This window comes from Triplophysa dalaica, chromosome 17 (assembly GCF_015846415.1).
Source record: "Triplophysa dalaica isolate WHDGS20190420 chromosome 17, ASM1584641v1, whole genome shotgun sequence".
Lineage (NCBI taxonomy): Eukaryota > Metazoa > Chordata > Actinopteri > Cypriniformes > Nemacheilidae > Triplophysa > Triplophysa dalaica.
In genome coordinates, this window is record NC_079558.1 from 11,448,853 (window position 1) to 11,463,296 (window position 14,444).

The window sequence follows — 14,444 nt, forward strand, 5'->3', positions numbered from 1 at the left end:
ATAAGCCTGATATAAAATCAATGGAAGTCCATGTAATGTCCTCGCTAGTATACTCTGTGTATAACCTGTGTGTGCGTGTGCGTGCGTGCGTGCGTGTGTTTCTACGGGTTGATGAAGAATGGTACTGCTGGGTTATTGAACTGTCTGATTAGCTTTCTGAAAGCTCACACAGGATTATGTCTTTGATCGCAAGGACATTGCAAAAGGCCACCTGCTGCTTTGCACTTAAAGTGGATGTGATCAGGAACTATATTTCATAAAATTGTGTATCTGGGTGAATTTTGACTTGAAATAATTTGTATGCTACCTAACTTTGTGGGAGAATGTCTATTGACCATTTCAGTGCTGCATGTGTATATTTCATATGTTCTATTTTAAGACTACATCCAGAAAAATGCAGACATTAGTCAACCATCATTGTATCCAAGCTACATTACATTTATTCATTTGAGAGACACTTCTTTCCAAAGCGACTTACAAGTAGGAGAGCAAATAAACATTTTGTCAACACACTAAACAGTACCATTAGTTTACAAGGCCATGCTACTAGGAGGATTAAAGTAAGCAAGGTAGAGAATGAACAACAACAAAACAATTTTTAGACAGTCGGACAGTTATTAATAAAATAAATGCAGAACAGTTTTGAGCTGTTTTTTTTAAGTTGTGAAGAATGCTGCTGTTCGGGTGGAGGCTGGTTACTAAGTCATCCAGTTTTTTAAGTTGTATGTTCCAAAAGAGTTCCACACATCATTTATTAATTTTACAGTTTGTTGGAATGATTTCCTTTATATTGTATCATTTGTACAGCCCATGTGATATGATGGTGCTAATTTATTAGTGTTTCACTATTTGGCAGTGCTTTATGTTTTGGGTGTGATACTATAGTTAAGCATTTACTGACTTAAATGACCTTGCAAATGCTGGAAGCTCAAGATATTCCTATTGTTAATAGAATAATCGAAGCACTGCAAAAAACCATTCTAGGAATCTGTAACATCCATTCTAAGCATTAGCATTTTCCATGGTGACCAAAAAATTTAATGGATCCTAAAGCACTCTAGCAGTTAATTTCTCTTACACCACGCACACACACACACACACACACACAGCAAGTAATGCTGCTGCAATTTTGGCACTATACTTCATAAACAGATCTTAAGAGGTGGAGCTGGATGTGGTTGTGTGTTAGAGATCTAATAGTGCCATACTCTCTGAGATTGATACTGATGATGTGTTAACCAGACTATTTAAAGTATAAGGTAGACATAGCAGGCATTTTCATTTGTTAGTTCTAGTCATGCTGACGTGCACACTGATTGGCTGGCAAACCACAATACTTTTTCAAGTAACAGTTTCTCATAATTGCATTTCTGTTGTTTTTCACTAGAAAACCTCTCACCTTTTTGGAGGTAGGAAGGTTGCAACCCTGAGGATGTCACATTTAAGACGGCTGCTAGTGTTGTATAAAAAACGCAGGTTGTGTATTGAACAGGTTTGGTTCTACAAATGGAAACTGGTGGGTGTATATACTGATATACGCTGTATATCTTTTCAATTTTGCTATCGGACGGAGCATGACTGTAACTACATGTTTGTCTGTGTGTGTGTGTGGTCACAGTGTATGTCTCAATGTTGCACTGTGACAATGACACTCCCCTCTTTATTGAACACTAGAATTAAAAAGGCTGTTTTTGCTGTGCATCTTTGATACCTGTATGCCAGTTAACTTTTAAAAGGTTATACCTTAAAATGAATATAAACACTAACTTCCAGGTTAAAGGTTTCCTGTTAAATCCAACGATTGGTGATCCTTAAAATAGTCCAAGATAAAATTATCAGAAGTTATAGTTGTATGTGTGCTCTGCTTTTAATAAAAACTGAAAATCACATTTATATTAGCGAAGCATTTAAAGCTGTTCGTGGCTGTGTTTGGCTCGTGCTTCTCTACATTTCCTTCCATCACAGTGTTAGTAACAAGCAATGTTTATTTTTATCAGAAAAAAATCAATGATCTGACTTTAACCTTTTGTGTGGCACCATTCAGATGCTTTGTGTCAAAATGTTAGGCTTTACAAAAAGGTTTTAACTACAGAAAAAGGAGGCGCTTGTTGGACTCAAAAGTTTACCCACAGTTCTTGTGTTGCTAAGAACTTTTAACACATAAAGAGCGCATTTAGATTGCATTTGAGTTAAATGACCCATTTAGGACAATAGTTCAGTGAGACATTTGTGAAATCCTTGAGAAACATGTTATTGCTCAGTAAGTTGCTCTGTCATATAGCTCACAAGATTCGACTGGTTCTTAGTTGTGTATTATTTAAAGGGATACTGCACACCAAAATAAAAAATGTATCATCATGTCAGTCTTTTATCATTCCAAACCTTTACGACTTTCTTTCTTCTGTGGAACACAAAAGAAGATATTTCGAGAAATGTCTCAGGTTTGCTCTTGTGTGCTTTGCTTTAAAACAAGGACACACTGAAGTCAATGGGGTCTGATGTGCTTTGTTACACATTTTCTTCAAAATATTTTCTTTTATGTTCTGCAGCAGAAGAAATGTCATACTTGAAGAATCAAGTTTTTCCTCAAATTTATATTTATCCCAGATAAATATCTGAAATATCAGAGACATAAATATGTTTTTTATTTGCTCTTCTTTTAATCTCATTGTGTAGGGGAAATTAACTTTGGTTTTACTGTATCAACTCGAAAGAAATTACAAAAATATAATTATCAAAACAATAGTTGGATGACTAAAGTCTAAACATCTTAAATTACGATTAAAGATCAATTCCAGTAACCAACTGAAAACATTTTTTTTTCGAAACATTACAGAATTATCCCTAAACAGAACCTAATGCACGTCTCCAGAATTCTGTTTCGACACTGGTTTTCAAACTTGGACAAGTTGGACTAGGTCTGAAGATATTGCATAATCATCTTCATGGCACATTGAGTGAAATGGCAATGATGTTGGCTTGGCTCTTGCCGCCCTCGCTGTGCGGTTAACCATAATCGATGGTCGCTAATTAGCTGAGATGCTAGAAAAGTGAGTCAGAGGCCACGAGAACAGCAAGTGTAGATACGCTCTCACTGGTTTCCAAAATTACTGCCTAATTAATCCTTTAGACTGTCATCTGCCTCTATGAAGCTTGGATGTAGTTTGATGTGAGATGCACAAGCCTGTTGAAAGCGGTATGTCTGTGTCTGGATTAACAGTGTATTTTTCTCTTGAGATTTTCTCTCAATTTCTTCCTCTCTTGTTCTACAGTTATATTCAGCTTAATCTTTCTGAAGTGAGTGCGAGCTATGACGCTGATATAAATATTAATGTAAATCAAATAAAGAATATTTCAGTTGGTAGATCGTTATTCTAGCAGCGCTAAGGTTTTGGATTTGATGTTTAGGAAACACATAGTGATGAAAATTTATAGCTTGAATAACAGTGTCTGCCAAATGTTTTTATGTAAATATTTAAAATCCTCTCAGAAAATGTATACCTGTCTGTAGTTAGGATCAAATGATAGAATGTTTCTGCACTATGAAAACTGTTGTGTTAAAAACAACATCACATACGGCGAGGAAAATAAGTATTAGGCACATCAGCATTTTTATCAGTAAGGGGATTTCTAAGTGGGCTATTGAAACAAAATTTCCACCAGATGTAGCCATCAAGCCAAATATTGAATTCATACAAAGAAATCAGAACATTTAAGTATACAAGTTCCGTCATAATAAATAAAGTGTAATGACACAGGGAATAATATTTAAACACATGAAGGTAACAAGGTGCAAAATGGCATAGAAAGCCAGGAGATCACCTGATAGGCCAAGCTCCCTATTGTTTCTCCTGGTCGGTGCCGATTCCATTGATGCCTGGTTTGTAATTTTATTTTATTTTCAGTTCATAACTTATTGTAAAGCATGTGAAAAACGTTTTTGTCGGTGCTCATTTGACAAATGTTGTCTATTTTTTCTCAAAGCTCTGTTTTACCGACATGCACGGATATGGCCGAACTGATTTTTTCTTTCTAGGCCATTAGTATTAGATACCACTGCAAAGTTGACTCTGCCGGTGACATTGTCTCTTTCTCGTATCGAACTATTCTGACCGTTTGTAACGTGTTGCGCAATACTATGCAAAATGATATTCTTGCGTTCATTGTCACTTCTGATATCTCTTTCTCTTGTACATTGTATTTTTGTTATTTTTGCTCATTTCAGTGCCTTCAGGGATTGCCCCATGTCCATGTTTGAGTATCTTAAAGCTATCTATGGGATCCTGGATCAAGCAAGTCAACTGAGTATCACAACCAGTTAAACAGTAAGCCTCTTGTCCAAGAGGTTTTGGGTTTGAATCCCGTGTTGTGCATTTCTATACAAAATGATATTCTTGCTTCGTCACTTCTGACATCTGTTTCTCCTGTACACTGTATTTCTGTCACTACCATGGAGTCTTTTGAGTCAAAGGTTTCAATCCAGCTATGGGCAGGTTTATTTGTACCTAAATTGTGCGCTTTGACACCTTTTTTTCTCTTTCTGTCTGTTTTTCATGTATGTTCTCTTTCTGCCTTTTTGCTTTTGTTGCTTAGCGGTGCCATCAGGGGCTTGGCCCCGTATCACTGCCTCCAGCTATATTTTAATACAGTTTCAGTTATGTCGGTAGTCCAAAATTGAAGTTGTAAAAACATATATTGCCAATAGGATGCACACAAACAATATGCACTTTACCTGGGTCTCAAATGTGTGACAGCTCAAAAAATAAAAGGCTGTAACAGATTACTAAATAATGGAGTAAAATTTAAAACAGGCTTCTAAAATCTTGTCACTTCATTTGGTTTCCATTTTGTTTTTTATCTAAGTGAATAGGTATTAGAGCAAATGTTAAGTCTAGGAAAATGATAGATTTTAAATTAAATCTTGCATACAGTACATGCAACAGCATTTGAGTAAATTACATAGTTCATAGATATTAAAGGTGTAATCTGCCTGTGAACGAGGTAGATCTTTACCTAAATGTCTAAAGTGTGGGTGATTTTTCATGCTATATTAATTTAGTAATTTACTTTTATGTTTACATTATGCCACCTGTGAATCCAGACAAGACTTTCTGAATTTCTGCACGAAGATACATTAAATCCTAGATTTGTGACTATGAAGATTTGTAATGCAATGATTCATAGCTGTAGCTTGTGCCATACAGAACCACTGAGGATGAATTTTATGACGTAGCGGTGATGTGCCACAGCTATCCCTGTTCATTATTATTCTGAGCACGTAACTGCTGCTTCCTGATGTTTTTTCTTAATGAATCCTTCTGGAGGTTCCCTCCTCCTTCCCAATCTCTACTCTGCCTCACCACCTATTTTTCTCTGTTCTCTGTATCTCTGTCTCTTGCTCTATTCCCTTCTGACTAAATATGTGAAAATATCAGACATTGTCATATCAACCTCACTGAGTGCTATAATTCAGAATTCTCCACTCTTTAAAAGACTGTAGTAATTTCACTTACATGATGTTAGGTGTGTCTGTCACTTTGCACATAAAACACATCTTTTAGACCAAAAAAGGGCTTTTTTAAAATGAAAATGATTTATTTTTATATAAACCCAGTGGTGGATAATACAAAAATATCTACTTTTAAAAGACAGGCACTCAAATAACACATTAAGGGCTACAAACAGCTGGCAATTCTTCTCACAGAGAAAGTACTATGCATATATAACAAAATATACAACATATACAAACTATATGCATATAATACAAAATAAATACCATATAAATACAAATAAATACAAAACAAAATCTTTTTTTTGTAAAACACACCAAAGCTGAAATACAAAAGCAGAGTAAATAGAACCAGCATAATCCAAACACAGATCATTTTCACATATGCTGCATTGTCTACATATAATTCACAATTCATATTTTTGTTTGGCTTTTTTTGCATAAACTACAGCACATTCAGTTGGACTGACATTCACATTTAGTTTTATGAGATCTCAGCAGCACAGCAGACTCTGATTTACTGCTGTAATATCAGTAGATGTTCTATAGATGTAGATGTAATATCTGATGCTTTTATACTGTTCTACTCTGTCTGCGAGTGTCAGCTACAGTGTGCAGGTGAACTATTACCTGAATGCTTACATCCATAAACACGCGCACACACACACAATCAAAAGCTTCACAGAAATAAATATAACCGAGTAGAAATGTTTTCCTGTGCGCATACACAGTCCCTAGCTTCTAACAATCAGTATTATCTTTGCCAAAGTCACTTGACACAACCATTCAAGCACAACGTAACAGTCTGATATCTGACAAAAACAAACAGTTTGATGCCTCGCAAATACTTGTAATCGTGCACAAGAATGTAAGTGTACACATGCTGTGCACACACTAACTGTACCTAAATTTCTAAAAATGATATTGTTGTTATCATGCCAACCATTAGCTTATATTTGCTTTTAATGAAAATAGACTCTCTCCAAATCAAGGCAAAAACAAACAAATAAATGAATAAAATGTACAAATTATAAATAAATCATGACACCCCTGCTATAACAGACATAAATAAGAAGCTGTTGGTCTTCATCATTGTTCATTTATCAAATGTTAACCTTCCTTGTCCCAGAGATTTGTGTCATTTGTTTTGCATCATGTAAGCAATATCTTTGTTTCCCACATTAAAGACCCTGTTAAAGTCCCTTTGACTTGAACGATTTTACAGATATTTTATCTCCCCATATTAAGGTTAAAAAATAGTTCACCCAAAAACTTCTATCTTCATGTTAATCAAAACCTGTATATGACTTTTTCTACTCGGGAACACAAAAGTATTATGAGAAATGTCTTATTGGTATCTTTTTTGTGTTCTGAAGAAGTTTTGAACAACATTAGGATGAGCAAATTTTCATTATTGGGTGAAATAACCCTTTAAGGGGGAGGAGTGTGGTGCCGCCAGAGAATGCATAATCTTCTGAAATTTGCAGCATTGTCAGGGAGCATAAAATCTTGACTCCTATGTGTCATCCAACAATTTCTCTCCAGGTCAGGATTACAATTACACGCATAAGTTTAAAGTCTTAAAAATCTTGTGACATACTTCAGCGTTTTCGTCTCATGCTTCTCATCAAAATACAGAAGTATAAACGGGAGCATTCTCATTTACACTAAGTCTTTCCCCAGGCCATCATTGAAATGATGGGTGATGTTACAGACAGTTAAGGACTCACCGTCAAACTACAAAACACTTAAGAAGACACTGTTCTTCCTTTCTTAAGTGCTTCACGGGTCTGAAATGAATAAAGTGCATCTCACAAAGTGCACTGCTCCGAAGTGAAGATCCCCCCCTCCTTCTTTTCTCTCCTCCTGGACCTGTGCACCTTCCAGCATGCGGCCGCTATAAACAGCATGGCAAACCCCACCACCAGCAGCCCCAGAGACACCACTTTGGTTTGATGTAGTGTGTTAAAAGTGAAAGTGACGCCGGTCCCTGCCATGCCGATCACCAGTGAAATGACCCCGAAAGGAAACACGCAGCGGTACCATGATTTCTCAGTGCCGCCGGTGGCCTGGGCCAGCCGCTCTAGAGTGGAGAGATCTTCTGTAGCTTTGGGTACACGCATTGGTGCTGAGCCATCCGGGGTCTGGCAGAAGTCATGGTCCAGTGTGGGGAGCTGTACCAAGGCCGGAGGCTGGCAGGGCAATCGGCCAGCTGAGCAGCCCATCTCTGAGCTGCAAGCCAGGGGCGCGCAAGATGATGGAGCCACTGACCTCCTGAAGGCCACTTCTGATGCTGTTCCTTCCTCTGCTGATCACAGGATGTGATATTCCTGGCAGTGATCTATTTATAGAGCTGGATGAGGAGAGGACGAGTCATGCAATAAGAGTGCGGCATGCTGGGATGAAAGAAAATGTACTCACTTTCTCTGTCAGGCTGTGATGTGTTCCTTGCTCAGTTACATTGGTGTGTCTGCCCTGCTTGAAACGGTGGCACATTGTCTGTTTTGCTACCAGAGATGACTGGAGTATACAAAGCTGAGAGCCAGGGAGAAGCCAATGAGAAAGGAGGGGTTGGTACGAGGCATCTGATTGGCTGCCTTTGTCCTGTGACATCATAAATTGTTCAGAGAGCTCTTAACACAAGTGTGATTGATGATGCTGATACCCATAGTATATACCACCTACATTCATGCCCATATCTTGCTTCTCACATGTTTATGTTTCAGTTTTTTTTGTACATAAGCACCAAAAGTTTTTTTCTTTTGCCAATTAAATTTTATTGGAATATATTGAGCAGATGCTTTAATCCAAAGCATTCAATGTGCGGTATACATTTTATCACTATGTGCGTTCTCAGGAGATCGAACACATGGTCTTTGCACTGATAATAAAATGCTCCACAATTGTAGCTACAGAAATAAGAGGAACAAGTTTGTAAAAATAACCTGACCTTCCACTTCTGTGATAGTGCATGAAATAAATCAATTTTAGGTTACAAATTAACTAAAAATCATCATAAAATTACATTTAAAAGTAAATAAAAAATAAAATATTTTTTTCTAGAATGATAATAGTAAAATCCAAACTCCGCATCACCACCTCAACGTGCTAAAGTGATAGTTCACCCAAAAATGACAATTCTGTCATTGTTTACTCAACTTCACAAAAGAAGATATTTTGAAGAATGTTGGTGACAAAACAACGGCGGTACCCAATTCACTTCTATTGTATGGACACAAAACCAGTCAATGGGTACCGCCGTTCTTCAGTTATCAGCATTTTTCAAAATATATTTTTTGTGTCTTTCAAAAACAAGAAGGCCAAAAAAGTTTGAAATGAGAAGAGGGTGAGTTATGACAGATTAATTAATCAATCATTTTTGGGTGAACTATCCCTTCAAGGACACAGGAATGTCTCACACATTGCCAAATTGTACACCCTATATCCAAATTATAAAATGAGAGCTGTTTCTCTGCGAGTAGCGATTTGATGAAATGAAAAGAGATGTTGCACATCTGCAGCCCAATGTGGCCTGTTTCTATTTCTACCAAACCAAGGATCTTGACGTAACAAGCACAGATTAGGAAGAAGGTGATCTGATTTTCTAACAGCTTGGCACAATTAGAGAAATTACAGAGAGTTCCAAGAAGAACATTTGAGAACATGTTGAAGTGTTTTCTGTAAAAACACAGAAATGAAGCAACTGGTCATGTATGTATTTTACACCAGCATCTGTGTCTTTTTCCTTTATACATATGTGGGGATCAGTTCAATACTAGGGGAAACAAAATGCAGCCTATGGGGTTTAATCTACTAACCTTAAATAATTACCCTGAATCTTGTAGGTGACTCGACATGGGATGCGTGAGATGAAGGACAATGTGGAGACTTGGGAAATTAGGAGGAGCTAAACACACAAATACATTTTCCTGACTTTCAATATGCCATGAAATTAGTGATGAATAGGAAATTGATGCAAAATATCAGATGTACCAAAGGACTATTACAGCAGCGAGAAGATGCCATATGTCTACCTGACCTCAGAATGGTGACTCATGGCATTCAGGGAGATGCAATGCCAGGCTTGGCGCACTGAGATAAACCATGAGAGCCATGCTTACAACGGCCGGGGGCGGCCAGCTCCACCTGTCACCCGGTCGGGTGCCACTTTGTGCCAACTGATCAGTTCCTTGTAGTCACCATTGCATCACATGCAAAATCTATTTGTATTTATATGCGCTCACGTCTTCACAGAGTCTGTACATAATACACTAGTGAACTTGAACACGCACCGACTGCGGTAAATTGGATGGGAGTGTAGAAGCCTTTGCGCCGGCTTCCCCACACACTAGTCACGACCCAGAGGCTTGGATGCTGCTGATGGCTCATTAGCCCAGTTCCGTGGGAGCCTGTGAGCATGCACTCTTTTTTACTTTTATTATTTGGCTGATGCCTTTATCCAAAGCAACTTAAAAGAAAGAATACAAGAAAATTATTTTAAACAGTGCTAACTATAAAAGTAAACATTTCTGTCTGTGAAAGTGTGTGGTGTCTAACAAAAATAAATAAATAAACTACATTCAATTGATAATTAGCTAGGGCTATTGGAAAATAGAACTGTACTGATAAAATATATTATCTTTGTATTGTAAATATCAACCCAATCTTGTAGAAAGACAGAAAATGTTGTAATATTATATGTATATTTATTTATACAGTGTTTTCGCCATTATTGTGAAAATCATGTCTTTTGAAAAACTGAGTAGAACTACATGATGACGTGTGATGAGTATTCAGTAGAATTAGTAAATATATCATAAACATTCTTTAACAGTAGATGATATAATTGTTATATTAATTAAAATAATTTCAAAGGTTGAGATCTTAAGACATTTTAAACAAGTTTACCAATGTCATTAATAACAACAAATATCTCTGTGGTAACTACCATACTATTTATAACACAATGTGCCCACCCACATTATCTTGCTTCTTTTTACATTACAGCGTAAATTCGATACATCTAATTTATCCAATGAATGAATCAATTGCTTTCAGAGGAGAAACTGAAATACAAAATAACCATTTTGAGAACTAACAAAACAGTTCAGACATAATAGTTTATTTTTGTAAATGCAGATGGGAAAAGCAATATTAGTATGAGGCTTATTGTATCCTAGCCAAAGGCAGCACAAACTACAAGTGTCATTGTAGTCATGGAGACAGAAATATAAGTTCTGTATTTGCAAAGACGTTGTTTTTTCACTGCAGAGAGCCCCTTTTACACCACAGACAGCATGAAGGTCTGTCTCCATGGTTTTTCATATGCATTAAACAGGAGGAAGACAAAATATTACATCACAGAACAAGGATTGAATGAATGATACTGTCACTGATATTCAATGCTCTTTACAATGCTTATCAGATAGAACTACAAATAAATGTGATGACACCTTTCATGTATATTTTTTGAAAGTGATAATTTATGTACCCAATATATAACACTTATATGATCTACATGAATTTTTACTTCATGTAGGAAAACACTGAAAGCTTTCAGTGGGTGATGATAATTTAATTGTGTATTAGATAGTATTTCAGAAAAGGCAATCTCATGCACAAAATTTCTGTCGTGAGTAACATTACTGCCAATGTGGACTGTACTTTATCTCACTCATGTGAAGCAATGGCCCCTAGCGCCATCTGGTGGTCGTAAGGTCAATTACTGTGTTAGGCTAACGTACGGCAAGCTTAAAGCTCCGTACAGACGTATAAATCCCTAAAGTGGTATACAGTGCACCAAATGAAGCCAAAAAATGGCATTTTTACGTATGATAATAAGAAAAACAAATATTATTGTATTCTTTCATATGTAACCAAATTTTACTAGGATTAACATAAAGAAATGTATGTCTGTGACATACTGGTTCTTCTGCTCCATCATTCTGGTTATTTCGCATCTCTAGCAGCCAAACACTTAATAAAAGCATTAGCCTTTTTCTTAAAATTTCTTCTCAAGTGTTCGGCAAAACATTTTTTTTTACAGTTTTTCAATGAAATGAGGTTGAATAAATGAAGACAGTTTTTATTCGTGGTAAACTATTCCTTCAGTCTTAACATGCAACAAGTAACATGTGTTACTTTTTGTAATGATAACGTTTTATTTACAAAATGCTAATTATAGTTATTATTATTTTACAAAAGACATGGAAAGCACAACAGTTAAACGTTGCAAATATATTTTACATGTGATTATAAGATTATGCAATATACGTCTGCGATGGTGCACATACTGCGTGTGACGTAGGCGATGAACAACCAATAGCAAGATACATATGCGCAGCAGAGTTGCGCAGTTGCTATGTGAGGAGCGCAGCCATTACACATGGTCCTAAATCTTTACAAACCGTCGGACAGATTACATTGCTTAAACACTTTTTTTGTGCAAAAACCTTCCAATTATACCGATGTTAGCTCAAATTTGGGGAGTTTTATACATTTCTGCGCAGGAAAGTTGTGAAGCAACCTGGTTAGTAAAGTATTGCCAGGTTCAGCGTGTTTGCTAGTGCCAGTATAGGTTCACGTTTTGCGAATATTTTTCTTATCGCATACACGGTTTAATTTACATCATAGTCGTGTAATAATGGGCACACCTCTTAGAAATGAATCGTCTGCAGGTAGTTGCGATGACCTCACAACTGCAACCGACTCGACTGCAATCTTGTCTTCTGCACGAGCTCTACAGCAAGGAGAGCAACTAAAGGCCCCGACTCCTGTTTTGCTGTGTGAGTAATTATTGCATTCTTTCTTTAGAGTTAATGCATTTTTAAATGCCTTTAAATTCTACTCATTGACGACATTTACATTGCTTTGTAGTAGTTTAGTGTTATATAATTGTAATATAATTTCTTAAAAATATATTAAATGTTATATTAATTGTTATAATTGTTATGTATCACTTATCGAAGTACGAAACCATTGTATTAACCCATTGTTGTTAAAAAATGATGCTACTTTATTGAGCTAAAGCAGGTTATATCAGGTATATATATATACACAGATGCTGCTTTAATATTTTAAGAGCCAAGCCATGTTCTGAAATTAATCAGTATTATGTTCATTTATCACAGATGTTAACAGTGCTATATCATCACCCTCAATATTTACCAATAGAGACAATAAAGTCCCTCATGGTAAGTGTACAGTCTTTAACTTAAAATATATTATGTAACTGTAACATTTTCATGGAAGTATCTCAGCTATGTCTTTTTAAAGGTTTGATTGTATTGTCAACTAAGAATGCCTGAAAACTTAACAGGTGGTCAAGGAACTGAAGCAGTTTCGACATCATCTGAGTTTACCCATGGGGCTATTGTGCACCTCATTGAAGCAATGCAAAAGTGCAAGGATGTATATAGCTCCCGTGAGCGCGCACTTCTCTTCCAGAGTGTTCAGAAAGAACTGGAGAGCCACGGATATTCCTTACCTATAGAGAAGATTCGTCGCAAATGGAATAACCTCATCGTTACGTACAAGAGGGTTAAAGATCGTAGTTCATTGTGTGGGGGACCGACAAAGACCTCATGGGAGTACTTTGAGGTATGTATGCATGGTTGAAAGATTATAGAATTATCATGCTTTGTAGTTTATAAATTTAAACAAACAAAAAAATATTAAAATTTAGGTGGTTACACCAAAAATACCAAATATTTTAAAATGTTAGTCTAACAACAATAATACCATACTAGAATCTGAATTATTAACTAATATTTTCATCTTGATTTTATTTTTACACACAGATGATGGATAATATTTTAGGGCAAAACAGATTTGTTCAAACAAGCCCTGCCTCAGCCACTTTTGTTGGATTTGCAACCACAACTAAAGCCGCTGGAAAATCCACAGGACGTTCATCTAACAGCGTGCCAGTGGCTGCAATGACCACCCCATGCCTGCTTCCCAGTGGTATTATCACAACATCTTCCCAGATCCCTACAGTGGTGACTTCCCCAGTGCTGTGCAAAGTTACCCCCAAATCAAAGCCCAGTATCTCTTATAGCACAGACACACCATTGCCCTCCATTTCAAGCAGGCCAGGTTCACTGGTAAGCCGTCAGCCGCTGAAACGTAAATTAAGGCATCTTCGGCTCAACTCAATGGCTACACGGGCAGCCCAGCACAATAGCCAAGCTGGGGAACGCACTTCGATGCTTCGGAATTTTCTCAGCAGTCAAGATGAGCGTACTGAGTTAGAAGAGCAACGTCAGTGCAAGATAGATACACGAGAACGGCGCAAGGAAAAAAGTGCACGTGTGATGGCTGATGCTATGGGAACGATGGCAACGGCACTGGAGTTGATCTCATCTAAGCAGGATACCATTATCGCTCTACTTCAGAGACTCGCTGACAAGCATTAAGAAAAAAATCACCTTCCTTTTTCTCTTTTTTTTATATTACCTAAATGCTGAACTAAGTTTCATTTTAGTTGCATTGTGAAGTGTAAATGCAATCAAAATTCTAAAAGTAATCATTAAGTCTACATTGTAGATATGATTTTTTTGGCCTGTTCAAAAAACTTGATATCATATAGTGTGTAAAAATTAATACATTTACTTAATACATGTATTTTTAACTTGTTAACAATATGTATAATGCAGAAAATAGTTAGAACGGAGATTGAGTGAATATTAGGTCATATGTTTGTTAAATAAAATACTGGTTTTCACTTTTCAAAATAGTTTAAAATAATAAACGAGTGAAAAAAGAAAAATTGTATGACTCTGCCAGCTATTTATTCATTACATTTAAAAAAAGGTTGTAACAGGTGAGTGTCTCTACACCAGAATACATTTCTTTTATCAAAAAAGACTGAAAGAAAATCGGAATAAATACAAATTAAATAAACGTTAAAAATTTACAAAGCACATACTTGTAG

General features: G+C 36.5%; 2 protein-coding genes across 2 annotated transcripts; one reads left to right on the top strand and one right to left on the bottom strand.

Annotated features, from left to right (window-relative positions):
* Window positions 1-5,571: 5,571 nt before the first annotated feature.
* LOC130439110 (transmembrane protein 100-like) lies at window positions 5,572-8,011 on the bottom strand. The gene has a single exon (XM_056771539.1). The coding sequence runs from the start codon at window positions 7,732-7,734 to the stop codon at window positions 7,321-7,323; it is 414 nt and encodes a 137-aa protein (XP_056627517.1). The 5' UTR covers window positions 7,735-8,011; the 3' UTR covers window positions 5,572-7,320.
* A 1,759-nt stretch (window positions 8,012-9,770) lies between these two features.
* On the top strand, window positions 9,771-14,285 carry LOC130439376 (uncharacterized). The gene is made up of 4 exons (XM_056771982.1): window positions 9,771-12,294; window positions 12,640-12,702; window positions 12,828-13,108; window positions 13,309-14,285. Exons 1-4 carry the CDS (start codon window positions 12,153-12,155, stop codon window positions 13,924-13,926), a joined length of 1,104 nt encoding a protein of 367 aa, XP_056627960.1. The 5' UTR covers window positions 9,771-12,152; the 3' UTR covers window positions 13,927-14,285.
* Window positions 14,286-14,444: the final 159 nt, after the last annotated feature.